The 27,142-nt window shown below is 47.1% G+C and overlaps 1 protein-coding gene across 4 annotated transcripts in view; it reads right to left on the bottom strand.

Moving 5' to 3' along the window:
- Positions 1–27,142, bottom strand: part of TLN2 (talin 2) — a 451,144-nt gene that overhangs the window by 41,648 nt on the left and 382,354 nt on the right. For 3 of the 4 annotated variants that reach the window (XM_073012205.1, XM_008016371.3, XM_073012206.1), the window contains 6 exons: positions 23,172–23,318; positions 18,830–18,931; positions 16,161–16,280; positions 7,144–7,290; positions 3,685–3,851; positions 2,589–2,772 (listed from right to left, as the gene is read on the bottom strand). In XM_073012205.1, coding sequence (XP_072868306.1) covers positions 2,589–2,772; positions 3,685–3,851; positions 7,144–7,290; positions 16,161–16,280; positions 18,830–18,931; positions 23,172–23,318 — 867 coding nt within the window. The remainder of the gene's footprint in view (positions 1–2,588; positions 2,773–3,684; positions 3,852–7,143; positions 7,291–16,160; positions 16,281–18,829; positions 18,932–23,171; positions 23,319–27,142) is intronic. The other variant, XM_008016374.3, reaches the window with a different exon arrangement.

Genomic DNA, 27,142 nt, shown 5'->3' with positions numbered 1-27,142 from the left:
CAACACCACTCACTCCTGACGGGCACCCCGAACACTGAGTAAAAATCCCCAGCTGACACGGCCCTCAAGGCCCCACGGCAGCCCTGCCCAACTCTCTGGCTATGAGGGTGCTCTGCTGTAGGCACACAGGTCGGCCTGTCTTCTCCCCCATGGGAAATCTCAACTCATTCCTGTTCAGGGCCTTTGCTCGCTGTTCTAACTGGGCCTCAGCTCAAATGTCATGTCCTCAGAGGCTTTTCCGATCCCTCAGCTAAGGGCCCATTCCCACAATTGCTGAAACTGTCAGGTTGCTGTTTTATTTGCAGCACTTATCAGTAGGTGGAATTATTTTATCATTCATTCACTTGTAAGTCATCTGTCTTCTCCCTCAACTTGAATGAAAGCTCCAGGAGGCTTAGCCTGGACTTCTGCTTTGTTTCACGCTTGTAACAGGGACGAGCACCCAGCAGGTACTCAGTAAATACTTGTGGAATGAAGACGCAGGTATGTTCCCACATAAACCTGGATGTGATGCATTATCTGTGTTTGCTTTTCTAATTTCACAGAGACCATAGATCATCTTTTCAAAGTGCTGGATTTAGAGTGAAAAGTACCAGGTCTAGATGGGAATTACACAATACTGGGCATTGCATTGAAGTGTTCCCAGTCCAGTAGCTCCAGTAACTCCTATTTCTACAATAATACAAACATTTTCCCTTTACTGAGGGCAGTTTGTTCAGGCGCTGAGCCAAGCACTCTACACACATTATCTCATTTACTCCTTGCCACCACCTTTTCAAGTGGGAACCACAATCCTTGTGTCCACACTCAGAGCCTATGAGTGGCAGACTTGGGATTCAGAGTCTGGTGAGCATGAGGGCACGGTCTTAACCTCCACACTATGCCATGCCTGTGTGTGTGGCTCCGGCTCCTCATCCACAGTGAAATTAGCGTGCTAGCCCCATCTACCTCATTAAATTGTTTTGAAGATAAACGGGGATCTCCGATGTGAAAACGTATTAAGGGTGCAGTGGCATGATCTCGGCTCACTGCAACCTCTGCCTCCTGGGTTCAAGCGATTCTCCTGCTCAGCCTCCCGAGTAGCTGGGACTACAGGTGCCCGCCACCTGTAGCGGAGGTTTTTGTGAACACTTATTCTGAACTCTGATGTTATCAGAAATCCACCAGAAAGGATGAAATGGTAGCATAAGGAACGTTTCCTCTCGGAGTTCTGCTCCACTCATGGGTGTCAGGAAGGGAAGGGTTTTGCCGTGAGGGAACGAGGCGGTGTCCTCAAGTGAAGCCGCACAATCACTGCATCTCCTGGCGACACTGAATGGCAGGGGGTCTCACCAGGTTTGTCCAGACAGACTAGTTTACTGAGAATGGTTTAAGGAGTGAAAACTGAAGTGCTTGGCATTTGATGGTTCTGGGAATAGAGAGAACAGAGTTTTTTGTTTTGTTTTGTTTTTTAAGTTTTGCGCTCTGGGAACAGGCATCATCCATTTATTAATGACTTTTGTTGGCTGTTAGTTCATCAATAGGCGAACACATACTTGTTCAGTAGCCAGTAGCCACTATGTGCCAGGAGCTGTGCTGGGTGTGCAGGTTTCAAAGATGAGCAAACTGTGGTGACTGTCCTTGAGGAGCAATGGTCTGGGAAGGGGACCAAGGAACAGGCAGGTGATCTCAATGGAATTGCCAAATATCAGAAGCAGAGGTCACAGAAGCACAGGGTCCTTCCCTAGCCTACCAGTTCTTCTCTCTCTTCCTTGAGAACCAAAGTTCTCACCTGGGCCATCTACAGGTGTTGTGTTCATTTCCCCACCCGCGTCTGGCTGCTGCGCCACCACTCCACACAAGCAGCCGGGGACACCAACGTCCTCGACGGCACTCAGTGGTTACTGGAACGGGCCAATAACCTTCCCAGACTTCCCTCTTTCTTGACTGTCACTATCTCTGATGGGTTGAAACACTCCATTGTGGCAACACGCCGCCTGTGGCTTTCCTCCCCGCAGCTACTGCTGCTTCTCGGTCTCCTGCGCCACTTGCACGGTAACGTGGTCCGAAATGCTGGATTCCTCCGGGCTCTGCCCTGACCCCCTGGCTTTTCCTCTCATGTGGTTGCAGTCGCTATCTCTATGGCAACAGTCCCTGAACCCACAGCCCCGTGCCTGGGCAGGCTCAAACCCACTCCCTAGTTCTACCTGCGTGTGGCTCCAGCACTTCCATCACCTCCACCTCCCTGCCCACACCAGCTCTCCCTTCAGGGAGCTCCTGTGCCCTGCTCTGGCTGCACAAGGAGCCGCCTTTCACTCCTCCCCCTCCCTCAGGCATGCCGTGCTCCAGCCTTCCCCAGGCCAGGCCAAGCCTTCCTTCTAGACTCTCCTCAAATCCCTCAGCTTGTCTCCATCCCCATGGCCACCATGACAGTCTGTGCCACTCTCTCGCTTGGATGACTGCCTCCTACCGGTTCCTCAAACCAGACATACTCGTACACACATTGTCTACTTCAAAAGTTCCTGTCCTGCCTTAGGCCGCTTCTGAGGCGTAGTGTGCAGCGTTCACGGGAAGACCAGGAGGACGCACTCCCCAGACCCTGCTGGTACCTGGGTCTCGGGGTCGTCGGAGCCCAGGCTGGCTGCCCCCAGCTTGACCACTTCTGCGAGCTGGGTGATGGTGGCTGCTGAGGACTGGGCTGCCTGGGCCAGCTTGTCGGGAGTGGACGCAGCTCCTGACACAAGTAGTTTCGTGTCTTCCACCAAGGCCTTGGCTGTCTTGAGAATGTTCTCCCTGAGAGAGCCAGGAGGGGCAGGGGAGAGGGGGAGACACAGAGGGCAAAGCTTGATTACTTCAAGAAGAAAAGAAATCCCGCGCATGGGGCTTTTGTGAAAGGGCTTTGAAGAAGAGAAGTGCTGTGTTACACCTCCCCTTACCAAGGGACTCTCACCTTTCACAAATGCAAAACTGGGGGGAGAAGAAGAAAGTCAACCAGTATTCATTCACATAGCCGACCGACATGAAAACTTCAGTGAAAAGAGTCAGGCCCACCAACCCGGCTCCCTTCCCAAGCCCTATCGTTCAACGAAAGGTCAGCTGCTTTTCTGTGGTTCCCACTGTCCCTTAAAATACTTCATAGTCTCAGTGACTGTGAGGACATGTGGGCTGGGGCACCTTGTTCAGGATCAGAGGCCGGGCTTGGGAAGGGACAGCAGAGCTCCGGGAACCGCCTCCCTAGCCCAGCCCTTGGACTGCAGAGGGGAAGAAAGGTGTTGGACATGTGGCGAGGTTTCAGGGGTCCCGAGCAGCAGACAGAGAGGCTCAGGGCAAGCTCAGCAGACAAGGTTTCCCAAAACAGGGTTTAAGCGAAACAGGCCTGCCCCCGCCATTCCCAATCCTGCTGGGGTTGGCCAGCAGTTCGAGGCACAGCTCTCTGGCTCGGCATGTGGCAGGTCTAAAAGCTGTCCTTCGCTGTAGCAGGCTGGATTTAAGGCTGTCAAAGGCAAAGCTCGAACCACGACACTGTGTTTACAGTTGGCAAAGGGGGCTTATTCTGATGACATGGTTCACTTTCCCAACTTGTGCATCTTGTTGAAATCAAAACAGATAACTACATTTCTGGCTCCCAGGTGGCGTCTCCAGGTCGATCATGAGTTTCAGGGGCAGGCCAGCCTGAACCTCTCTCCGTCCAGGACCCCCATGTACCTGTGGTCTGCGAAGGTCTCACTGTTCTCTGCATTGAGCGTCCCCGCTGTTGCAAACATAATGGTGGTGTCCAGGTCGGCAATGATCCCAGACACAGCAGTGGCAGCTGTAATGCATGCCTGGGTTCCTTTGTTCCCGGCCTGGAGAGCCGAGAGCACCAAGGAGACCTGTAGGCAGAAAGGGAATGTGAGGGGAGCTGGGAAATGGAGAGAACAGGACCTAAAAGCAGATTCTGAAAATACTGAATTATCTCCTAGGAGCTGATGTGGCTTAGGGGTTACAGGCACATGTCTGGAGTCAACGGCCTTGGTCTGAATACCAGCTTTGCCATTTAAAGGCCATGTGACCTTGGGCAAAGCTGCTTTACCTCTCCAAACCTCAGTTTCCTCCTCTGTAAAATGGGGCCATTATTTCTGCCCTATTAGGGCTGACAGGATTAAGTAGGAAGAAAAATATGTGTAAAGTGTCTAGCACGGCATCTGGCATACAGTAAGTGCTCAGCAGAGGGCAGATGCTGTTTATTCAATTACTACTATGTTTCTGAAACCACAGAATGGGATAAAGGATTAGGCTCCTGTGAAAGGTGTGGCAATCGCATCCCCTTTTATTAGGTTTTCAGTAGGAACAGGCCACTGCCACCACGCATCGCTCCTTCACTGGGATGGAAATTCTCCAGAATGGAATTCAGAAGGGCTGGAGTCTAGAGGGGATCTCGACTTCTAGCACTCCTGTGAGCCGTCATCCACCCCTGAACCATCATTTCAGTGCCCTGAGGGCCCAGCAAGTTCACTCGGGTGTCTTCCATGTCAGAAATCCTGTGCTGTCACCCTCACCCACCACATACACCCTCACTGCTCCAAGATTCTTTCCTATGACACAAACCTGACCACGCTAAGACCCTGCTTACAAGTCTCCCCTGGCTGACCTCCCTTTTTGGTCATGTGTCTGCTTCACCCGGCTCTCACCACATCCGCCAGCTCCTGACTTCCCCAAACACTCCCACCTCTCCACCCTGGGTCCGCGCTCTGCCTGCAATGCCTCCTGCCCCTCTCCCTGAGCCACCGAACTACTTGGCCTGCAAGACACCGAAGTGAAGAAAGAAGGAAAAGCCACCAAACACAGATGTATCATCCTGTGCCTCAAGCAGCCTGCAAAACAGCTGAGCCCTGGACACCTCCCCTGCTCTCCTCTTCCAGAGACAGTCCAGGCTCCTGCGATCCCACAGCACACGGTTCTTGCCCTCAGGATGGCCCACTGCACCCAATGTAAATTGCATGTGTCAGGCTAGTGGCTGGAGGCTTGTTGAGTCCAGGAGCCCTCGTATTAATCTCTGTGTGCACACACCCGCTACCCTTGACGACAACCTAAAGAAGAATCTGACAACGTTTCGTACGTACATTTCTTAAAACATGCTGACCAGGGCAGGGGAGTCACTGTGTCACTGTGCCAGCAAGAGGCATGGAGTATGAGACACTCTGTCCCCAGTGCTGCTTAGATCTCAGCAGAGGCTGTGGACACAGTCTGGCAGGAGAGGCACAGGGACCATTTCCTGGGTACCTACCACATTCTGAGACCAGCCCACAAGGAATTGTTTCTCTTCCTCATCTGCCTTTCTTTTAAATGCTACTAGGTCCTACCAGGAAAAGACAAGTCAGACTGGCATAGAGCTGGCCTGGAAATGAGGTATCCAGGTTCTGGAAAGCCCCTCAGAGGATGCATGACAAAGGCCAAGACAAGTATCATGGGAAGCCTGAAGGGGTGTGTGTGTGTGTGGGAGACGTTCTTAGCCAGGGTGAAAGAAAAAGAGCCCAGAAATAGCAACCCACCCTCTGTGAAGGGTGTGCCAGCTGGCATGTATTGAGTATCTGCTAGTCACTAGGGGCTGAGGACACAAAGGCAGACAAGTCGTGGCTGTGTGTGGGTGCACTATACACACCATCAAGGCATATAACAAGACACAAAGCATAGAGGACAGGGACTCACAGCAAGAAATAGTCAAAAGGCCAGTTGCTAGGAACGGGCCACCTCCTCCCCTTTGGTGCTCCCTCCAGGTATCCCAAATCAGGGACCCACAGCCGGGAGAGGGAGCAGGGCCCAGGCCAGCTCAGGAAGATCAAGCTGCTTGGCCATGCCTGCAGACACTATACAGCTTGGACCTCTCTCCTCCCTCCCTGATGCTCCCGCTACAAGGCCTTTTATGGGGGAATTTGGCAAGAATAATTTCAATAACAAGAAAGGGCTTTGAAAGGCAGGCAAATGCCTTCCTCCAGCTGAGAGATTTATTTCCTCGTCTGTGGAGTCCCAGGAGGCTGGACAGCCCTGTGGGCTACGGGAGAAGGCCAGACTGTGGCTTGGCCTCAGGGAGGGCCACGGACAGAGCAGTCTCTGTGGCAGCACCTTCCAGCTGAGGGTCCTCCCTGCCAGCCCCTCAAGTCGGCTGCCAAGTTTCTAAACAGGACAGAGCTCTATGTCCTACGAACCAGAGTGAAGGGAAGGGGAAAAGCTATCAAGCCTGGATGCTTTATCCTGTACCTCAAGCAGCCTGCAAAACAGCTGACCTGAAAAATGATTCTGAGACAAAAAGCAAAGCAAAAGACTCGCATACTGGGGGAGAATAAAAGAGCTACTTGGGAATGAAGTAGTACGGTGTGGTGGGGAACAAGAAGTTTGGAGGAAAGTTTCGAGAAAACAGTCGCTAGATTATTAAATGTGTGAGTATGTGTCTGGTACTGCACCAGGCACTGTTACACATATCAGCACAGTACATCTTTGCAGTTCTCTGAGTCAGACATTATATATTTTAATTTTCATTTTATAGACGAGGAAATCGAGTTGTGGAAAGGTGAAGTACCTTAGCTAAGATCTTAGAGCCTTGTTCACTACCCCATGGGAATCTCTCTACAAACAAGTGTCTTTCGAGTCAGAAAACTGAGGGCAAGTTTCTGCTTCTCCACAAAGCTACACGCCACTGCCCCATGTGGCCTAACCCACCCCTACTTCACTGTCTCCTCTGTAAATGAGAGGTTACACCAAAGGGATTTTCACTCCTCCTGACTCAGCCCTCAGCACTCAGGAGCCTCCTTGAGAAGAAAGATGGTGTCAACAGGGGTTGCAGGAAAGGGCTCTGGCTCCAGGCCTCCCCCAACCAGGGCTCCTGGCTGCTGATGGGGACTTTGATACAATCTGCCCATGGGAAAGCCCTACAAGAATGGGGAGTGCCAGGGCCTGACCTTCATGGGAGAGACCCTCTAAGTCCTCAAATTCTCTGGGCCTACGATCACCCCAGCTTCCTGCCGTGCCCCATTCCTGGGAGAATCTGAGCAGTGGGGAAGATCGGGGTGAGACAGCTGAGTCAGCTGGGTTCGTTTTCGCTTAGTTTCCTGCTTTTGTCCTTGATTACGCGGATCACTGAGAGCCAGCACAGGTTCCTGTGGCTCTAAACCGAGGGCTGCTCCTTACCTTCTCCGTGACGGCGCGGGCGCACTCGATCAGCTCCCTCTTGGTGTAGCTGTCTGTGGGGCAGACCTGGAGGGCCCCTGCCTTCTGGACCAGGAAGATACAGCCGTGGCCCAGGTCCTGCACACGAGTGCGAATCTGGAATCCGATCTGCAGAGGCAAGCCCAGGATGGGGAAGGAGAAGCGTGATGGACCCTGCCATCGAGGCCTTCCCTATGTGGAAAATTTCTCCTACGTCCTATGGGAGCCTGGCTAGGAAAATTCCACTCCTATTACAAGTCTGTGTTTGGTGAAGTATGGAATTTGGTTGATTTTGCTTCCCTTTTTAGAGACTGTAAAATGCCCAGTCTCTGCCTAACAAGCCCGTATCTTGCGGTCCTAGTGTAAGACCCTCCTTGATACGTATCTTTCCTGGTTTATGGCTTATCTGCTCCTCCAGCCACTTGGTAAGAATGTTAATTAGATGAACTTTGTGGGATAATTCTGTTATTCATTCAACAAGCATTTACTGAGCCCCTATAGTGTGTCAAGGCCTCTTCTAAGCAGGTAATGTGTTTAATTTCTTTTATTCTTCACAATAGCTCTAGAGGGTAATTAGAGGTTCAAAATGTGGTTTCCGTATTAAGCATATTTTGAAGTGTTCAGATTCTTGCAAAATTGGTATGTTTACCAACCAGAACACCCCCTACCCCCGCTGTATCCCATGGGGACAGCGACCATACTGAGCCCAGACTTCCTATCAGGCTAGGTTTGAGGTTTCCTTTAAAAGGTACATTTTTAGAGCTAAAAGCTGAGCAGGCACACATTCTTTTAATAACTCCTGGGTTGTGTGATTATAAAAGGTACTTTGCCTAAGAGAGGCCAAACGGGCTCCACTGTGGATTAGATGCCAGCTGTCTCCTTTAAGGTGTAATAAATTCCACTTCCACCTCCCCGAAGTTTGCATTCCTCCGGCCCTGTTTCACATCAAATTTCATTTTGGTCTGATCAATACAGCTGCCATAAATAATCTGCCTTCCAGCCCAGGCAGGCAACTCAAACCAAACCACAACAAAACTTTAAGCATGGGTCACTGTCATTTTCAAGAATCTACAATAGCTAGAAACTGCGGCTCTTATTTTTCTAGCATCTTTCAGGAATAGTTACGAAAAGATCTCAGGTATTGTGAATAAAACCTGGGAGATTTTTGGCCCCCTGGATGCTATGTTCCAATAGCGTCTCATTAGCCACAGTTAAAGGAAGGATGACTTTGGAGAATGAGGGGTGCTGCAGCTATTATTTCTGCTATTATTGAAACACTGTTTTTAGGGAAAGCACTCTTCCTCTAAACCCCTTAAAGGCCCAAAGAACTTTTAAATCCATTTAGTAGAATATTCTCGTGATCGACAAAGTTGAGCTTCTGCTCTTTTAGGTGTCTTCTATACACTTTCTTCTCTTTTTTTATGATAGAGTCTTTTTCTGTCACCTGGGCTGGAGTGCAGTGGCGTGGTCTCAGCTCACCGCAATCTCCGCCCTCCCGGTTCAAGCAATTCTCCTGCCTCAGCCTCCTGAGTAGCTGGGATTACAGGCGGCCACCACAACGCCCGGATAAATTTTTGTATTTTTTTAAAGCAGACACAGGGTTTCACCATGTTGGCCAGGCTGGTCTCGAACTCCTGAACTCAAGGTCTGCCTTGGCCTCCCAAAGTGCTGGGATTACAGGCATGAGCCACCATGCCCAGCCAAGTTTCTGCTCTTTTGGGTGCTTTTGATACACTTCTATACACCTTCGTACACCGGTGCCACAGACGCTTCATAATTAGGCAAGGCTGTCTTGTTGACTACCTCCATGCAGAATACAACAGCAGCAGCACCTCTGGATTGCACAACACAGCAGCTCTGCAAACAGATCTGGGGGACGGTGTAGCAATAAGGCTGCCGCTGAGGCGGGAAAAACACTCCAGCCCACACAGATGTAATGTCATTTAAATATACGTGTTTGCTGGACACGTTTGTTGGTTTGAAAATAACGTTAAGCTGAAGCAGGGGTATACCCCATTAAAGTTTCAAACAATCTGGCTCTTGAAGTGCTCCAGATCCAATGAGTCAAAACCTAAGTATTTCAGGGTAAGATAATCTAGAGACAAGGGCTCTGAGGTCAGTGACGACCACAGATCTTTAAAGGCTAAAGTGCTGCTGGAAAAGTCAGGTAAAGAAGGAAATGGAGTTAGAAACATTTATAGAATTTCAAGGTAAAAAAGATCTTACCAGGTCAACCTTCCCATTTTATAGACAAAGAGATGGAGGCCCAGAGAAGTGATGTGATTTGCCTAAGATCACACAGCTGGTCCCTAGCACAACTAGGTGAGAATCCAGGTCTTTAATCCTAAGCACAGTGCTCTATTTGGTAGATCAGTGTTTTTCTAACTTCTTTGATTTTTCTATGTAGCAGCAGGACCCTTCCTCTCCCAATCCAAATTAAATCTCTTGTGGATCTCAGTATGTCAAATGGATAGCAGTAATGGGTTATTAGTATGCTCTTCCTTTATGAGTTAAAATGTATATCTTTGACCCAATAAAAAGCCAAGAATGAGACTGAGTGAACCAAAGTGTTACAGATAAGGTTATGAAGGCTAGTTACAGCCTCAGCCACCAAATTATTTCTGTGTTTTGCTTTGGCGATACAGTGTTGAGAAGATCCTGTTACATGCATAAAGAAAGCAAAGGAGAGCAGTTTCCTCCCCATTCTTGACCACTGCAGCCAAGGCAGGAGCAGCAGCAGCCTGAGATCAGCACAAAACTACCCAGCAGCCTGAAGCAAAGCACCGGTGGCCCCCAAGGGGTTCCCATTTGGTCTAGACCACACTCAAAAGCTCCTTTCTGCCACCCACATGAGTGAAAGGTTGAGAGCAAGGGTGGGTTTTCCTAGCAGTTTCAACAATAGTTAAATTAAGCTTAAAAAGCAACACTAGGGGCAAACATGCAGAACCTCCTCCATGGGTTTTGAAGAACATGGCATGAAACCACGCTGCTAGAAGAGACTCAGGCTCTCAAACTTCTCTGCGCATTCCTCCTGCTCCTGTGCAGAGTCTAGCCTGAGCTTTCTATTTGCAAAATGCAAGGCACCGGGATGAACACCTGTATCTTAAATCCCGTTGAGAGTGGGAGGGAGGGAGGACCCGCTCTTGAGCTGTCTTGAACCTGAACCCTATAGGATGACATGATCCATGGTGGGATACATCCTCAGCAACACTTTTGTGGTCCCTTAGCACCACCCCCCACCAAAGGCTACGCTCTAAAAACATACCCTAGGGCCCTGCTGTCCGGCCCCTTTCTTGGAGGTGACACAAGGCATGTAGCAAGTGAGCCCGTATATGGTCCATGGTGCAGCTGGCCCAGTGGTCATCAGAAATAAAATTCTAGTTAAGAAGCTCCAAGGAAGGCCAGCACCAGAAAACAAGGAGATGAAAATAAGTGAGGCAACAGTTGCAAAGGCCTTTGGTGTTCTCAGTCAACCCAGGGCTTTGCCTCCATATTCAGGGCTATGCCAAGTCACGCAATTGTCATCTAGGTACCTGGAGACCCCCTTGAGGCTCAGCCTCACAGGTGTATGTGTGTCTGCACAATCCTATTTGGACAGCACACGGGAGGGATGTAGTGTTATCAAGGACAAGCTGAAATAGGCTTCACCCACTGATGTTCATGGGCCAGGAGGGCTGAATCTAAGAGGAAGGACGGGATCTCAGGATTCCCAGCCAGCCCTGTTCTCAACCTTTCACCCCCGTGGGCAGCAGAAAGGACTAAGGACCTTGCTTCCAGCTCTGCCTTCTCCTTGGGAACCTGACACTCTTAACCTTGAGGGGCCTTTGTTCCTTCCTGTGGCACAGGACAGAAGCTATGTCCCACTCCAGGGGCTGATGGGATGAACAAATGAACAGGTACATGTGGAAAATCTCAAAAAAAAGAAAGCCATATGAATGCATGCTGCTGGAAAAGGAGGCAGACTGGTGCAGGAGGTAGCCAGGGTTGTGATTCCCGGCTAACCTGGGTTTGAATCCTGGCTACTCCACGTATTTACTTGTTAACTTATTTACTTACTTGGAACATTCACTTATTCCAAAGTTATTTAAAGTGGCTCACATACTAGCGACTGTAGTTGTGTGGTCTTGGGCAGTTTAACTGAGCTCCCTGAGCCTGGTTTTGCTTATCTGTGAAATGGGGAAGAATAAAAGATTATCTCACTGCAGTTTTGAGGGGAAACAGGATTGGGCCCATCACAGCATCCGATATGAGGTAGCACTTGATAAATAATAACTCTTACTATTACTTTGCAGAGGCACGTGAAATAGCTAGGACACTTAACTGAAAGAGGACAACAGAATCAACAGCCCACTGGCAATTTCCTAGAACATTTTGTTTTACTGGGGGAACATCCTTGAAAGGAAATCCTTTTTTTTTTTTAGATGGAGTTTCACTCTTTTTGCCCAGGCTGGAGTGTAATGGTGCGATCTTGGCTCACTGCAACCTCCACGATCTGGGTTCAAGCAATTCTCCTGCCTCAGTCTTCTGAGTAGCTGAGATTACAGGCAACCATCACCATGCCCGGCTTATTTTTGTATTTGTGGTAGAGATGGGGTTTCGCCATGTTGTCCAGGCTGGTCTCGAACTCCTGGCCTCAAGTGATCCACACATCTCGGCCTCCCAAAGTGTTGGGATTACAGGTGTGAGCCACAGAGGAAATTCATTCTGTATCCAAAAAGATAAGAGATTTAGACTGGGCGCGGTGGCTCAAGCCTGTAATCCCAGCACTTTGGGAGGCCAAGATGGGCAGATCACTTGGGGCCAGGAGTTTGAGACCAGCCTGGACAACATGGTGAAACCCCGTCTCTACTACAAATACAAAAATTAGCCGGGCATGGTGGTGGATGCCTGTAATCTCAGCTACTCAGGAGGCTGAGGCAGGAGAATTGCTTGAACCCAGGTGGCGGAGCTTGCAGTGAGCCAAGATCACACCATTGTACTCCAGCCTGGGCGACCGAGCAAAACTCCATCTCAAAAAAAAAAAAAAAAAAAAAAAGAAAAGGGATTTAAAAATGCTAAGCTTCTCCATGCAATACTAAACTTCTCAGTAAATATGACCAGCCCACAGGGTGACCCAACGAACCACCAGTGTTTATTAGAAAGGAGTGTTGCTCAAAGACATAAAATGTGGGGTTTTAAATTGGCAGCTTTAGAAAAGTGTTATTTGAGCCTCAAGAAAAACCCTCAATTCCTTTCTTGTTGAAATAAAAGTAAAATGGAGAAAATCATCTCCTGGTTTTGTGCCTTGGGGGAAATTAAAAGCCTGGTCTTTATGAAGTTTTGGATCTGATTCCAGTTGGAGGGGGTCTAAGGAATCCTGATCGCCTTTCCTCACTGCCTCAAACAAAACAAAACAAAACGCACTGGTTTTTCCCAAGCCTTAAAAAACAACTACATCTGAAACCCGGTCAAATGTAATTTGCTTGCAATAGCTTGTCAAAGTTGAAAAGGCAAGAATGGAACTTATCTGACAAAGATAGAAAACATGGAAGAAAAAAGTGGCTGGGCATGGTAGCTGACATCTGTAATCCCAGCACTTGGGAGGCTGAGGTGAGAGGATTGCTTAAGCCCAGGAGGGAGCTCAAGGCTGTAGTAAGCCGTGATCGCACTACTGCACTCCAGCCTAGGTAACAGAGCGAGGCCCTGGCTCAAAATAATAATAATGGTAAGATAATAGTATTATTACTAGGTTGGTGTAAAAGTAATTGTGGTTTTTGCCACTCAAAGTAATGGCAAAAACTGCATTTACCTTTGCCTTGGGAGGCCGAGGCGGGTGAATCATGAGGTCAGGAGATCGAGACCACCCTGGCTAACATGGTGAAACCCCATCTCTACTAAAAATACAAAAAAAATTAGCCGGGTGTGGTGGTGGGCACTGTAGTCCCAGCTACTTGGGAGGCTGAGGCAGGAGAATGGTGTGAACCTGGTAGGCAGAGCTTACAGTGAGCCGAGATTGCGCCACTGCACTCCAGCCTGGGCGACTGAGCAAGACCTCATCTAAGAAAAAAAAAAAAAAAAAAAGAGTGGGTCCAATGGCAGCAGGGCATCATTTTCCCACCTCCAGCATGTGTATCTTAGGCTGGAAAATTTGAGGGAATTCTAAAGCAGACATCCATTTCATCTGGGGGAAAAGGCTGCGGTTCTCACCACAGGCGCTTAACAAATGATTGCGCCAGCTTTTAAGGCATCTGGTATTTCAAGTGGTTACCGCAGATTTTCCTCCGAGACAAAGCTTTCGTCGCTCAATCTTTTCCTCAGCATTTCCATTTAGAAGTTGTGGCTCATAGGATCTCGAATTCTTTCTTCTTCTTTTTGTTAAGGGGAAACTAATCTTAAATAGCAAAGCTGCTGGAGGCTTTTAACTTTTCCAAAGAAATAAGTTTTCACAGTGATGTTAACAAAGGTTTGAATTTTCCATGAAAAATAAGCAGATAAAGCTCCTGCTTGATGTTCCAGGGCAGAGCTATGACTTTTCCTGTAATTGTCACATTCTGGAAAAGACCAAAATGCTGACCTTGCACAGCCGACTGCGGGACTGCAGCGAAGGGAGCAGCTTCTGATTTCCCCTGGATATAAATATTTTCACATGCCGTGATGGGGGAGCCCTCTTGGGTAAACAAATAATTCCACAATCTTGGAATAAAAAGCTACATTGCTTCAGGGATCCCCTGACTTTCTCAGTTTTCCCCAAATATCTGTCTGGCAAATGTACACGAAGAATTTTCCTTAGCAAGCCACTGGAAATTTTATATTCTCTCTGCCCCTTTTCACTCCAGGTCACACGGCTCTCGTGTCTGGAATGTAAAATACATTTCAAGATGTAACAGTGAAAAGGAAAACCTTAATGAAAACGTCAGCTGCTACAAATGCAGGGCTAATAACCAAAGTAACCTGTTGTACTTTTAGCAACACATTCTCTTTCCTTGCTGTTTTGGCATTATTTTATATTTTGGTTCAGTGGTCTCTGTTGTAATTAAAAAAAAAAATCTGCTTGTTTCACACGTTGGGTGGGTAGCTTACAAGAGCTCATGTGGAAAGGGCCCTGTAGTCAGGGAGGCCAGCAGTTAAACTAAGGCAGATGGTGGTAGATTCCATTTTCAAAGGTTTCTGTGGACAGACAGATATCCAAACTTCCCTTGCCAAATTCTTTTTTTGTTTGTTTTTTTTTGAGATGGAGTCTCCCTCTGTTGCCTACGCTAAAGGGCAGTGCGCAGTCTTGGCTCACTGCAACCTCCACCTCCTGGGTTCAAGCAGTTCTCCTGGCTCAACTTTCCAAGTAGCTGGGATTACAGGTGCATGCCACCACGCCCAGTTTATTTTTGTAGACAAGGGGGTTCACCATGTTGGCCAGGCTGGATCTTGAACTCCTAACCTCAAGTGATCCGTCTGCCTCGGCCTCCCGAAGTGTTGGGATTACAGGCGTGAGCCATCGCGCCCAGTCCACATTTTCCTTTTGTCCAAGCAAACTTTTCCTTACTGTAACATAAGTTCCCTTACATATGTTTATGGAGTTCAAAATTATAGGTTAGTCAAATGAATTATAAATCTAGATGATCTTACTAAAATAGGGAGTCTATTTAAAAATAATAATATAAAAAAGATAGGCGTGTGTTAGGAGTCAACAGAATCTTAATGTCGGTATCTGATAACTCTCTTTTCTTGGTAGTGAGTTCACAGTCATTGCAAATAGAATTATTCATGCTACAGCCTAGCCAATTATTCTAATATCTCAAAATGCAGACACTGTTAGAGACTTAAGTAATCCCATGCTAGATATATATGTATGCAAGTACATATATATATATGGTACTCCTATTTACATGCATTGTTACCACACACATTAGAAAGTGATTTGTTTTGGGACTTCATTTCTGTAATATCTCTGGGAGTCTTTGTAAAAACATACTTAGACCTGACTCCCAGGAGAAATAGCAGCACTGAGTAACTTGGGGACAGTGACTGTCACCATAAGGAGAAGAGAAGACCAATTACAACCTTCTGCCTTGACAGCTTGGTTCATTTAGGCATGTTTTGAACAGGGTTTGTACTCAATAAACAGCTTGCTGAATTTCACAGAATGTCATTACCTTTATCTTTCAAGTGTCCCTGTAATCCACTCCATTAATCTTCATTTCAAATTGGGCTTCCTTTCTCTAAGAAGCCATGTGGTTCCCCAAGCCCTGGACTCCTTCTGTTTGTTCACACTGATACAGATGCTATGAGGCTCCCTGGAGCTGCACCTGACCCGTGTCCTTCCCAGTGGACCACCCCATTAGAAGTATGAGAGATGGCAGCTCTTAGAAAGTGGCCTTTGGGGCCCAACTTTGGCCACTGTTAGACTCTTACAGGTACAGGCATTCTAAAGCCAAGTCTACACTGGTCACTAAGGAAAGCTGGTCTAGGAAAGGCAGGGAAGTAATAAAAGGAGTCCACAGGAGGTATGGGGGGAGGGATCTGGGTCAATTCTTAGCCACCCAGAATATTCAGGCAAGACTTTGTTTCATGAAAGTAGCTCTTTCTAGGGAGAGGGACAGCTGATTTTCATACTTGAATTTTTCAACACGTCTGTGAACCTTTGGAAAACAAAAATAATTGCGGGGGATGTGCTAACTGGAGTAGGAAGTGACAAGATGGCAGCCTCACGCTTGGGCATGCTAACAGAGACAGCAGGGGATGGGCCTAGGGACAGGGGACCTGGTAGAACACTGTATACAAAATCCTTCTGTCTGAAAGCCCATGCGCCAGTTCTTGGCCAGTCTGCCCCATAAGGGGCAGTGAGCCTTGAGTACAGCCTGGAGCTCCCTGGGTCTGGACCTGTGCTGTGCAGTGGTGGGGAAATAAACTGGGCTCTGGTTACTGGGCTGGAGTCTTCTAGAGTGGAGCTAAGCTATGAAGAAATACCCAGGAGTGGGCATCAGTGTGTGTGTGCATCTTAAAATAGGGGTCTTAAGATGGCAGACCTCCTCTGGTTCCGCCGTGGCTGCTGCCATCTGGCCCTGGAAAGCCAGGTGCCCATAGTCACTGGTCATTTGTGAAGCCAGTCCTCCCAACTCCTCCGGGTTAGTAACCGACTTAGTCATCTGGAAAAAGAAAACAAGCAAGACACACACACACACACACACACACACATACACACAGAGAAAAGCATGAGAACCATGTGTTAATATCACTGGAAGCCAAAGGGTTTCATTCACTTTTAAGCTCCTGAGGGGGTGAAGGCCAGGCCTTGCATTTGGGGCTAGAAGCTGGAGAGGGCAGTTCAAGCCAAGCCCATGCTGCACTGCACACAAAAGGCCAGAGCCCTCGTAGGGCCCTGCTCAGGCCAGATTCTGACCGGGCCGGTGGGGACATGCTCAGCGTTGGGGCTGTGCAGCTTGGAGCCAGCCCCCAGGGTCCCCCCTCTGGCAGGTGAGTGTGCCAGCTCCTCGCCAGCCCTGCTCTGGGGGGGTCACCAGAGGAATTCCCCCTAGAAGCCAGCAGAAGGCACAAGCCCTGTTCGCTTCTCACTCCTGGGCCCAGGCTTCTGTAGGGGGCTGATCTGGTCTCTGGATGCCCCGAAGCAGGTCCCACCCAGGCGAGAGAGGGCATGAGGACAGGGCTGTTAAGAAAACCATGAATGAGAAGTGCTGGATAAGCCAATGTTTTAGAGGAAAAAAAACTCATAGAGGATACAGCTTTGCAGTAAATTTGTGCCAAAGAATTACAAGGTTTTACCCACAAATTTAGTTAAGAGTAGTGTGTAGCCCACATGGTCAAGTTCTGCCTTTATTATGAAGATACTCGGGATTTTTCTCTGTTTCATAGACTGAGGCATCTCAATTATCTAAGGTAGCTGGCATGCTAGTTTCTAGTGTTTCTTCTTCCTCTGGACAAAAATATCTTTAAATTCTCACAAAAGCAGTTTTAATCTACCACCCAGAAGGGTGTCAACTTGTCCCTCATCATGGGGCTCCCCTCCTGTTCCACTTCCTCTTGCTCTGGATAACAATACTGTCTCTTTATTTGTGGCCTTTTAAGACCTTGATTTTAAACAGCCTTTTAAAATACCTTTCAAATGACTCTCCATCCATCAAGGCAGGACAGGAATGTCCACCCCATCTAAGGCATGTGTACAAGGACACGTCCCAGCCTTCAGCTGAGATGTGGCCTCCAAGGAACGCACACTGAACTGCACAAGAGTGAGTGGTGCCACGCACTGCTCCACTGCGACCTGCCAACAGGTGCACTGAGTCACTCCTTATGGGGGGAGGAGGGCCTCTTTCACACAAGGAGCCAGGCCAGTTATCTCAGGAGTGACCATGCAGCCTGAAGCTCAGCTCCTTAAGCTCATGGACACCCAGGGTCAGGCCAGGGCAGCCCAGGACCTGGCTCTGGAGACATTCCAGAAACACCATGAGGCTGCTCAAACATGTTTTACCGCTGCTGCGCTGCGCTTCCTGCTCATCAGGAATCTGCGCTGAAGGGCTGCTGGCTCGGACCTAGGATCCATCCCCCACGTTCCCCTGAGAAGGACAAGACTGGGCTCAGCTCCAGCTTTTCACAGAACACTGAGATGGGTGTACCATTCCCCAGCCTGAATTCTTTTAAACAAGCCTGGCACAACCACAGAGTTTCCATGAATGAATGGCAGCAGCCAGGGACGACTCTGTGGTCCAAGTTCAACCTCTAGTGGACACACGATTACATGACAAAACCACTCAGAGGGGACCTGGGCACAGCAACCACGTGGTGGCTCATTCTGGTCACTCCCGCGAGGAAGGCCCATTGATTTCTCAACCCAGGCTTCTGTGGCAAATATCAAAGAGGCATCTTTCCCCCGAGAAGGACAAGAAATTTTATCTTATGGCATCTGAGCTTTCAAAAGTTGAGAGAAACTTTTTCTATGGACTCCTATCAATTCTTTGGGGACCACATTTGTCATCTTTCTTATAACTGCTTAACATATCAGATAGCATTCACTTTCGCTCAATGCCATTTGTATCTAAGGATCTATATAATACAGTTCTGGCTGCATTACATTTTAGCAAAAAAAAAAAAAAAAAAAAAAAAAAAAGCCCAAACCAAACATTACCTCCAAAAGTTGTATGCCTTCTACTGTCAGGAATTTTTTTTTTCTTTTTACATAACCATACTGTTTCATTTTGCCTGAAAGATGGCAATACCTTATTGTCCAAGTATTATAACTTGATTTCATCAGATAATCTCATCTCTGTTCTATTTTATCCCGAAATATCTTCTCTTGCACTGTTATTTTAATCTACTAAAAACACCCCAAGTCCTTTGTGAGGTGAATAGGATTCTTCCCCTTTCTCCTTAACTACAAATTCCTTGTTTTCCCCGTCTTCTCATTTTCTCTCCTTCCTTTGCTCCTCTGTCCTCATGCCCAAGTCTCAGCCACCTTTAATTCCCTCTTGCAGCTTTTTCATGAGATAAGAACTGCAGCAGACTGGGGCTACTGGACACAGGCAGCCAGAAAGACCACAGATAAAGGACAGAAGCTGGAGCCCCTGAGGGACTAGAGAGTGGTCTGGGCTCTCTCTCCGACACAGATCTGGGATTTGCAGGCTCAGCGGCGGCAGTGGATAAAAAGGCAACTAACAGCGGGGAGGGCAGTTCTCTCCCCTCTTACCATTTCCTGAGCTGTCACCGCAATGGCTTTGGAGTATTTAACCACAGTTGTCTGATAGTCGACAAATGTTCCCTTTGGTTCTGGAGGAGTGCCTTCATCCAGCTACAGAGGAGAGGAAAAGAATCCAAAGGTCATAAGAAGCCTGCTGAAGCGTAGACTGTATTTATAAGAATTAGGAACTTTGAAAAACAGAGAGGGCCTCCGAGATTCTTTCGCCCAGTGTCAACTCAATTGCCCAACTTGTGCAATAAGGACTTCAACAGAAGGGCACATAAGGCATTCGGGGTACATGGCAAGGAGAGGCTCCCAGCCTTGCCTGAGAGGAGCGGGAGGCCTTCCAGAGGAGTGATGTTTCGGCCAAGTCTTACCAGGCGAGGAGTCTGCCACATGTAAAAGGTGGGAAAGGCATCCCAAGAAAAAGGAACAGAATTCAAGCACATGGAGGCGGGGGCCAGCCTGACACTTCTAAGGAAGCGCAAAGGGGCAGAAGATGAGGTGGGAAAGGAGGCGGACTGTCCATCAGGAAGCGCTTCCTGAGGAATGATAGAGTCCATGGCTATCCATGGAACCCTTCTTTATGAGCACAATTGGGGAACAGAAGGAATTAGAAGCACCAGAAATACGTTGTTGCTCACCTGACCATAAATGCAATGCAACAGGAACTGAGAGAACGGCAAGATCACTGTGGGGTGGAAGAACTGAGGCAATGGGACTAGGTCCCTTGAAGGCTTGGGGACATACTGGTGTAGGAGATTTGTATTCAAGATCTGCGTCCAAGGCTTGTGAATGAACCACAGGCTGGTTACTTAAACTCTGATCTCCAGTCCTTCAGTGTTAACTTCCAGGCATCACATGGTTACAGTAAAAACCAACACTACACCTGGTCAAGAACTACATATAGGAAGAGGAGAGAATGTGATAATGACGATGCTGATGATAATGTCAATGATGAAGAAACAGGCAACCCATCTTCACCACCACCATCTTCACCATCACCACTGGTTGCTGGATGGTATTCCAGGCGAAGAGACAAAGTCAACAGAAATGAATACAGGCAGAGCGAGTCTAGTGAGGTCAGCCTGACCTGAATAGGAGGGAGCTGTTGACAGCAGTGGGAATGAGGCTGCATCTGTTTTATGGAGAACCTTGAAATCATGAAGACAACAGTGGGATCTTGGGTAGGCAATGACGTATTTGAGATTTCACTGGCAGCTCTGTGCCATAAATTTCAGTCAGAGAAGAGATTGAGGCCAAGTGGTCAATTAGGAAAATGTTAGCTGGTATCTTTGGTGAGAACTATATGTCATGAGCAGGCATGGACTGCACTGTGAGTGAAAGGAACGCATCACTGTGGCCTATGCATGATGTGGCTGCATAGCCCAGCATATAATTTTCACCAAACTATTAACACAAACTCCACACTAGACTTTTTTAGCTTTCCCTATCAGGCAGATAGATGCTGTATCCCCATCACGGCATGGGGGCCCCGCTAGTCAAAGGAGACTGAACTGCACACTCATTCACTTGTTGTAAATTGACTGAACATCTTCTAAGCCTCAGGCCACGTGCTAGGAGCTTGCATGTGAGATGTGACATGACTACCAACATGCCAGGATGCTGGAGCTGAAGGGCAGCTCAGAGCTCTTGGCCAGTGGCCACCAGCCAAAGAACCTTTAACTAGTCCGAGGACAATGGGAAAAGAAAGAACAAAGTAGTGACTAGGATTTCAATTTCATTTATTTGAAAGGACTTTCCTTTATTCTGAGATTATAGCCTTCCTCCTTTTGTGGGTGCTAACATGACCTTTCTTTTGTAAAACAGCAGTGATGTAGATAGCACAGTCTTTGTCTGTTTTTGTTTCTTTAATTTTCTTACTTGGCCAAAAACAAAAACAAAACAAAAACAAAGAAAAGAGACCACATCACAAAATCCCATAGGATCCTACTAACCTCACTGAATGAGGAAATCAAGGTTCTGAGAGCCTGAATGCCTGTCCAAGGTCCCCCGGAAAGCTGATTACTTCATACTCACTTGTGAGTCTCCAAACCTCCCAGTGCTCAGATGACGAGACAAAATCTCAAACAGAAGTTCCAGAGTGGAAGCCCCCAAAGTGTCGAGAGTCACATCCAAGTTAGAATTAACTCTGGCTACACTCATGTTTTTCTATAATTCAGTGGCTTTGAGAATTTCAGACAATGAGTCTAATAGTATCTCAGAGTTTTAACGAAGTTAACGAAATTCTGAGACACTATGCCAGCTTTCTAATGCCTTGCAGCACAGGGAGCCAAAGGACCTCAAACATCACTTAATTATAAGTCCCCAGCAACAGGCTAAGCAAAGGGAGAATGGGAATGGGGAAGAGGTGTTATGTGGTGCCCTGGATGTCAGGCCAGGGTAGATAAGAGTTAGGGGCAACATTGAAACCACAATTATATACTTCGCAGAACTGAGCGGGGAAGAATAGCTCCTGGCCTCTGTGGCTTGTGTTGGCTGGCAGTTCCTAATTACTGCTATCAAGTAACACCTGACTTATTTCCAGCCCATCCAGAAGAATCCAATGTGTCTCTGGCTGAGACAGCACAGGCTATACCACTAACAGCAGGTGGTGCAGGGCCTGCTCTCTCTGTCCACAGTCCATCACAGTGCATAAGGCATAGGGCTATCAAAGAAAGACTTTGGATCTGATGTCCATCTTCCTAGGATTTACGGAATCTTTCCCTGTCATTTGAGAGGCACTGAAAACTATCTTCTCCCAAGAGGAAAAAGATCATCATTTGAATTTCTAATTTGCACCAAGAAACCTTGGGCGCCATTATTTAATGTCCTTGGGTAGATACATGGTTTCTTTTCAAAGCTCTGGTGTTCTGACGTCCTGAAAACCAAACAAATCTACTGAGACTGATCCAAAGGCCTTGAGAAGAGGGAAATTTCACTCATTTTCTGCCACAATGTCCACATTTGCAGCATGAGAAGCCCACAGCAGAAACTGATGGACGATTTGACAAAGTGGAGCCTGGAGTCTCTAAAGGGAGACACAGCATTCCATCCTGGGCTTGTTATGTTTGTTCCCAGGCTAACAATGACTGCATAATGCCTAAGGATAATTATTCTAATTATAGTTACAGCGTATCATTTCTTCATGGAGATACGAACAACCAATGTTCTCTAAATTAGCAATTAAAGACTGCTTATTATCCTGAAAAACCTTATTAATGTATTCACAATCTGACAATGGACATTTCAAAACATAGACGATGTCTAAAATTCTTGGCATGCTATCACAGGATGGCAATTAGATGCTGATGAACAAGCATTCTTTCTAATGAGTGTCAAACTTACATGACTAGTGAAGGATTCTTTGGGGGAAAGAACAAGAGATATGGAGTTGAAACTGTCTCCAGTCATGTCACCCTAATGATCCAACTCAATTGATGGGTCACTAAATGAGAAAATGATACTCATGTTCTCTTATATGTCTGTAGCCTGCAACGGTTTACCAAGGGCTTTTACATATATACTATTTCAGCGGTTTCTGTGCCTGGCTAGAGATCAGAACCACAAGGAGCATTTAAAAAGAGTATGTTAAAATGTAACCCAATTGAGTGGGTTGGGGGTGGAGCCTAGGAATCTACATTCTTAAAGCTCCACATGATTTCAAAATAGCCATTCCAAAAGCTAGCACTTGGGAATCACTTTTTTTTTTTCTTTGTTTTGAGACAGGGTTTTGCTCTCATTGCCCAGGCTGGAGTGCAATGGCACGATCTTGGCTCACCGCAACCTCTGCCTCCTGGGTTCAAGTGATTCTCCTGCCTCGGCCTCCTGAATAGTGGGATTACAGGCATGTGCCACCATGCCCGGCTAATTTTGTATTTTTAGTAGAAAAAGAGTTTCTCCATGTTGGTCAGGCTGGTCTTGAACTCCCGACATCAGGTGATCCGCTCACCTCGGCTTCCCAAAGTGCTGGGATTACAGGCATGAGCCACCGCACCTGGCCAGGAATCACTTTTATTTCATTTTGGCAATTGTTCCCCCACAACAAACCCTATGAAGTAGATAATCAATTTCCATCTTACAAGTGAGGAAACCTATGATATCTTTTCCATCTCCCTCTTTTTCTTTCATGTAAAATTAGAAGGAAGGGCACAACTGGCTTACAAAAGTAATGCATTAATAATAAAGAATAATATGTTGGACGTGTGACTGGGTATCTGTACATTAACTAGAACCTTCAAGAAAAGTAGAGACTTGTTGCTATGAGCCTTGACAGCAGCTTACGGAAAAGCACGCAAGGCCCATGTGTGAGGGAGATGAGGGAGTGGAGAGCCCTGGAGCCCACGCCCACCTTGCTCATAGCCTCTGCAATGGCGTCCACCATGCCCCCAACCAGCCCCACTTCACTGGCAGCTTCGTTCAGCGTCACCATGATGTCGTCCACTGCTTCCTTCATCAGCTGGGCGGCCTCTGTGATGGCGTCATGGGTGTGCTGCGCCTGAGAAGGAAGTGTGAAACATTTCCTTAAGCAGAAGAGTGCAGTGTTCAGTCTTCTAAGAATAACCTTCAAAAGTAGAGTGTAAAACCATACCCCCACAATGGAGCACAGCAATGTATTCTATTCCTTCCCTTTCTTTATGTTTGGCCATTTGTTCGCAAAGTAAATAAAAATCAGAAAGACAAATAGAAAAAGATCTCTTTTTACAATCAGGGAAAAACAAAACTGCAATATCAAACAAAATCTTATGACATGACTAATTTTATATGTTACTATGTTCAGGACTGTAGAAACAGAATGCTACAGGTCCCTAAATATACAAGTTGACACATTTAAAAAATAATATAATGAAAAAATGTGCTTAAAATAAATGTACTTCTCTTCAAAGTCGCCCAACGCACTATAATTCCCTATCTAAAGATAAGATTGGATTACAGAAATGTAGGTACCTCTGAGGGAAATGTATCTGTGGAGTGCCTAATAGGCTTTGAAACTATGTCACAAATTATATGCCATGAGGTTGGAGAAATGCATGCAGCCCTGCAAGTAAAGCCCTGAGTACCCATGCATTCCTTAGACCATATTAGGAAGCAGGTGTTTCACACCTGTGTTAAGCAGAGTAGGGGTTAGGTAAATCAATGGGTGGAAACAATGAAATAACGGCAGTCCTGGGCTCCCTGAAAGACACCGCAAGTAGTAGCAAGATGCCGGGGGAACAGCCAAGGTGACAGACAAACCTGGGTTCTAGTTCTGGCTCCACTGCTGGCTAACTAGGTAAGTGGCCCTGGGTTTAGAGTCCTCCTAGGTAAAATGGGGAAAACTATAGCAACGCTATGCAGTGATGGATGATATGGCTGCAGGCGCCTTGTCATTTATAAGGGCAGTCTAGGAGGAAATCGTGCCCTCGCTCTGCAAAATCTGACCTGATGTCAGGTTTTTAGGGTCGGAATTGCATTACATCCAGGCATTGGGTCTACCCATGCCGTGGCTACGGCCACCCTGAGCCACCTTATTGGGGAAGTAGACCCTTTCAAAAGGCCAAGATATTGCATCTTTACTTTGGTAAATGAGAAGGTAAAGAAGCCAGTGGAAAGCAGTAAACGAGAAATCATTGGGTGATTTTCTAAACACAAGAGAATTTCAAGAGGCTATGTGAGCCACAGGAATTGGCCCTGTGTGAATCGAAAAGCCATAGGAAGCAAGAAAAGTTATTCAAATATGACATCTGATGAGATGGGAAATATGTTGATCATGGGTGGTTATCCTTGAGGCAACTGTGTCAGGATACACAGGACTGTCTTCGGGATGAGTGAAGTAAACTGGTAATTTGGGCTGATAGCTGATTTCATGGCACAGAGATGGTAAAACACAAAATGTGCAGATTGCTTTATTTTGATGATAGAAGTGTGAAAGGTGATACCTCTTGGACCTACTCTCCAGAAAGAGCATCTCATACATTTTCATTCATACAGAAGGTGAAAGGGAGGGTGCATATTTCTCTAAGTCTCATTTAGAAAGAGATGACTGTTGAAGATACAAAAATGCCAGCAATTCTACACATTCATATGAAAATTAAGTACACCTTCTTGGGGAGATGGGAGCACTGCCTGCCAAGGATCTGTACTCTCATGCAGGCTCAGGAAGGTTCAGAAGCAAATTTGGAGGGCAGCAGTAAATCACAAAACTTTTTGAACTCCTTGGACAATTTAAACGACACTTGTCCTGTACCAGGTCACCAAAATCTATGAAAGCATATCCTTGCTCTTGGTGATCCCAGAAATGAATTACCTCCCCAACCACTCATGCTGATGAATTCTCTAGAAGGCCTGCTCTCCTTCACTTCTCATGGTTAAGTTTTTCACAGATTCTTAGAGGGTCAGCTCAGCATCTACCTCTTCTATGAAGCCTCCTCCAATTACTGCAGGCCTCACCCAGGGCCTTTTCTTCTGAAGGCCAAAGGCAAGTCTCATCTTTATCAGACAACCTAATCTCAAATCACACACACCTGCTAGTAGAGCTCAATAGTTTCAGATACCCAAAGACACAGTTGGATCTCAATTAAGGCCTGTTTAAACCACCGACAGCAATCTCATAAGTGGCATCAGTCGGCCCAACAATGAGGTCGTTATTTTAGATTCCAGAGGGGTTCCTTGTTACTGTTCCTCACGGCACCACACAAGAGGAAAACCAGATTCCATTCTTTTTCAGACACACGTCTGAAGTCCGCTTCCAAAGGAGCCTTGTTTCTTTATTACAGCGCTTCAAATACAAAGCCCAGGATAGCAGGCACAGACATCACAGGAGTATGGAAAAATGGGAGAAGGCCACAGGGGAGCAGATTTCAACTTTGGTAGAGGGAGAAAAACAAGGAATAATTAGAACTGCCCAACAGTGGAGAGGGCTGCGCTTCTGCTGGAGTGTTGCAGGCGGAATCTGTGGGGGCCCGTCAAGGATACTGCAGAAGGGAACTGGGCGGGGTAGGGATGAGTGGAGAACGGAGCACTGTGGGGTTGAGAATACTGCAGAAGAGCTCAATGGAGCGAGGGAGAGAGGTTACACTGCAAATGCCTTGGTAAGCATGTAATTCATTAACACCAGGTTCTGGGCTGCCACTTTTTTAAAAAACATAACGACTATGTCAGGCATATTATCTCATTTAGTCTCTACCAGTACCTTAGGGAGGCATTCATAATTGCCTTCATTGTTTAGCTGCAGAAACAAAGAAATGAAGTAATCTACTCGTGAGAGGCAGAGGTGGGATTTGAATCCAATTATGTTTGACCCCAAAGCCTGTGCTATTTTTCACCAAATCAAAGCTACCCGTAACTATCTGACAAACCTTTATTTCTTCTGCAAACAGGGTATATAACACCTAGCACATGGCAAATAAAACCTAGTAAATATCTGTCCAAAGAATAACACTCAAGGTGATTAAGTCTCTGCATCAGGCATCTAAGGAAAGGGTTCAAAAAAGCAGACTTGCAGTGTCCCAGGTGCACTTTGGGCTAAGCCTGTCAGGGTTTGCAGAAAGAGAGCAGGTTGAATGAGACCAGTGAGGGACAGAAGTGATCACCTGCCTTGCCTTCACTCATCTTGTTTTACTTCATCATCTAATGCGTTACTGAAAACTACTTCACACTGGTGGAAAATTATTCTAGACACCACTTTCAAGCAGAGGCTGTTACCAGAAAGCTTACAATGCTGACTATGTGTGCTCTATGGGTGGGAACACAGGAAACTAAGTCCAAGCTGGATGTTGTGGCTTGCACCTGTAATCCTAGGTACTTGGGAGGCTGAAGGCGGAGGATTGCTTGAGGCCAGAAGTTTGTGATGAGCCTGGGCAACATGGCGAAACCCCATCTCTGATGGCTGGGAGCACAGTCAGCACTGTAGGCTTTCTGGTAACAGCCTCTGCTTTACCAGAAAGGAGAAGTTGAGGTTGTGAGGTTCCTTGAGAGAAAATAAAATTCCACAAGGAGCTCTGAACATACAGTCCAAGCAGATGTGTTCATGTCTTAAAAATCCAGAAAGGTCGGGTGTGGTGGCTCATGCTTGTAACTCCAGCACTTTGGGAGGCTGGAGGGGGCGGGGATCACCTGAGGTCAGGAGTTCAAGACCAGCCTGGCCAACATGGTGAAACCCCATCTCTACTAAAAATACAAAAAATTAGCTGGGTATGGTGGCACACGCCTGTAATCCCAGCTTCTCGGGAGGCTGAGGCAGGAGAATCACTTGAACTCGGGAGGCGGAGGTTGCAGTGAGCCGAGATCATACCATTGTACTCCAGGCTGGGCAACAAGAGCGAAACTCTGTCTCAAAAAAAA

Source organism: Chlorocebus sabaeus, chromosome 26, assembly GCF_047675955.1.
Source record: "Chlorocebus sabaeus isolate Y175 chromosome 26, mChlSab1.0.hap1, whole genome shotgun sequence".
In the NCBI taxonomy this organism is placed as follows: Eukaryota; Metazoa; Chordata; class Mammalia; order Primates; family Cercopithecidae; genus Chlorocebus; species Chlorocebus sabaeus.
This window is presented reverse-complemented; position numbering and strand designations above follow the sequence as displayed.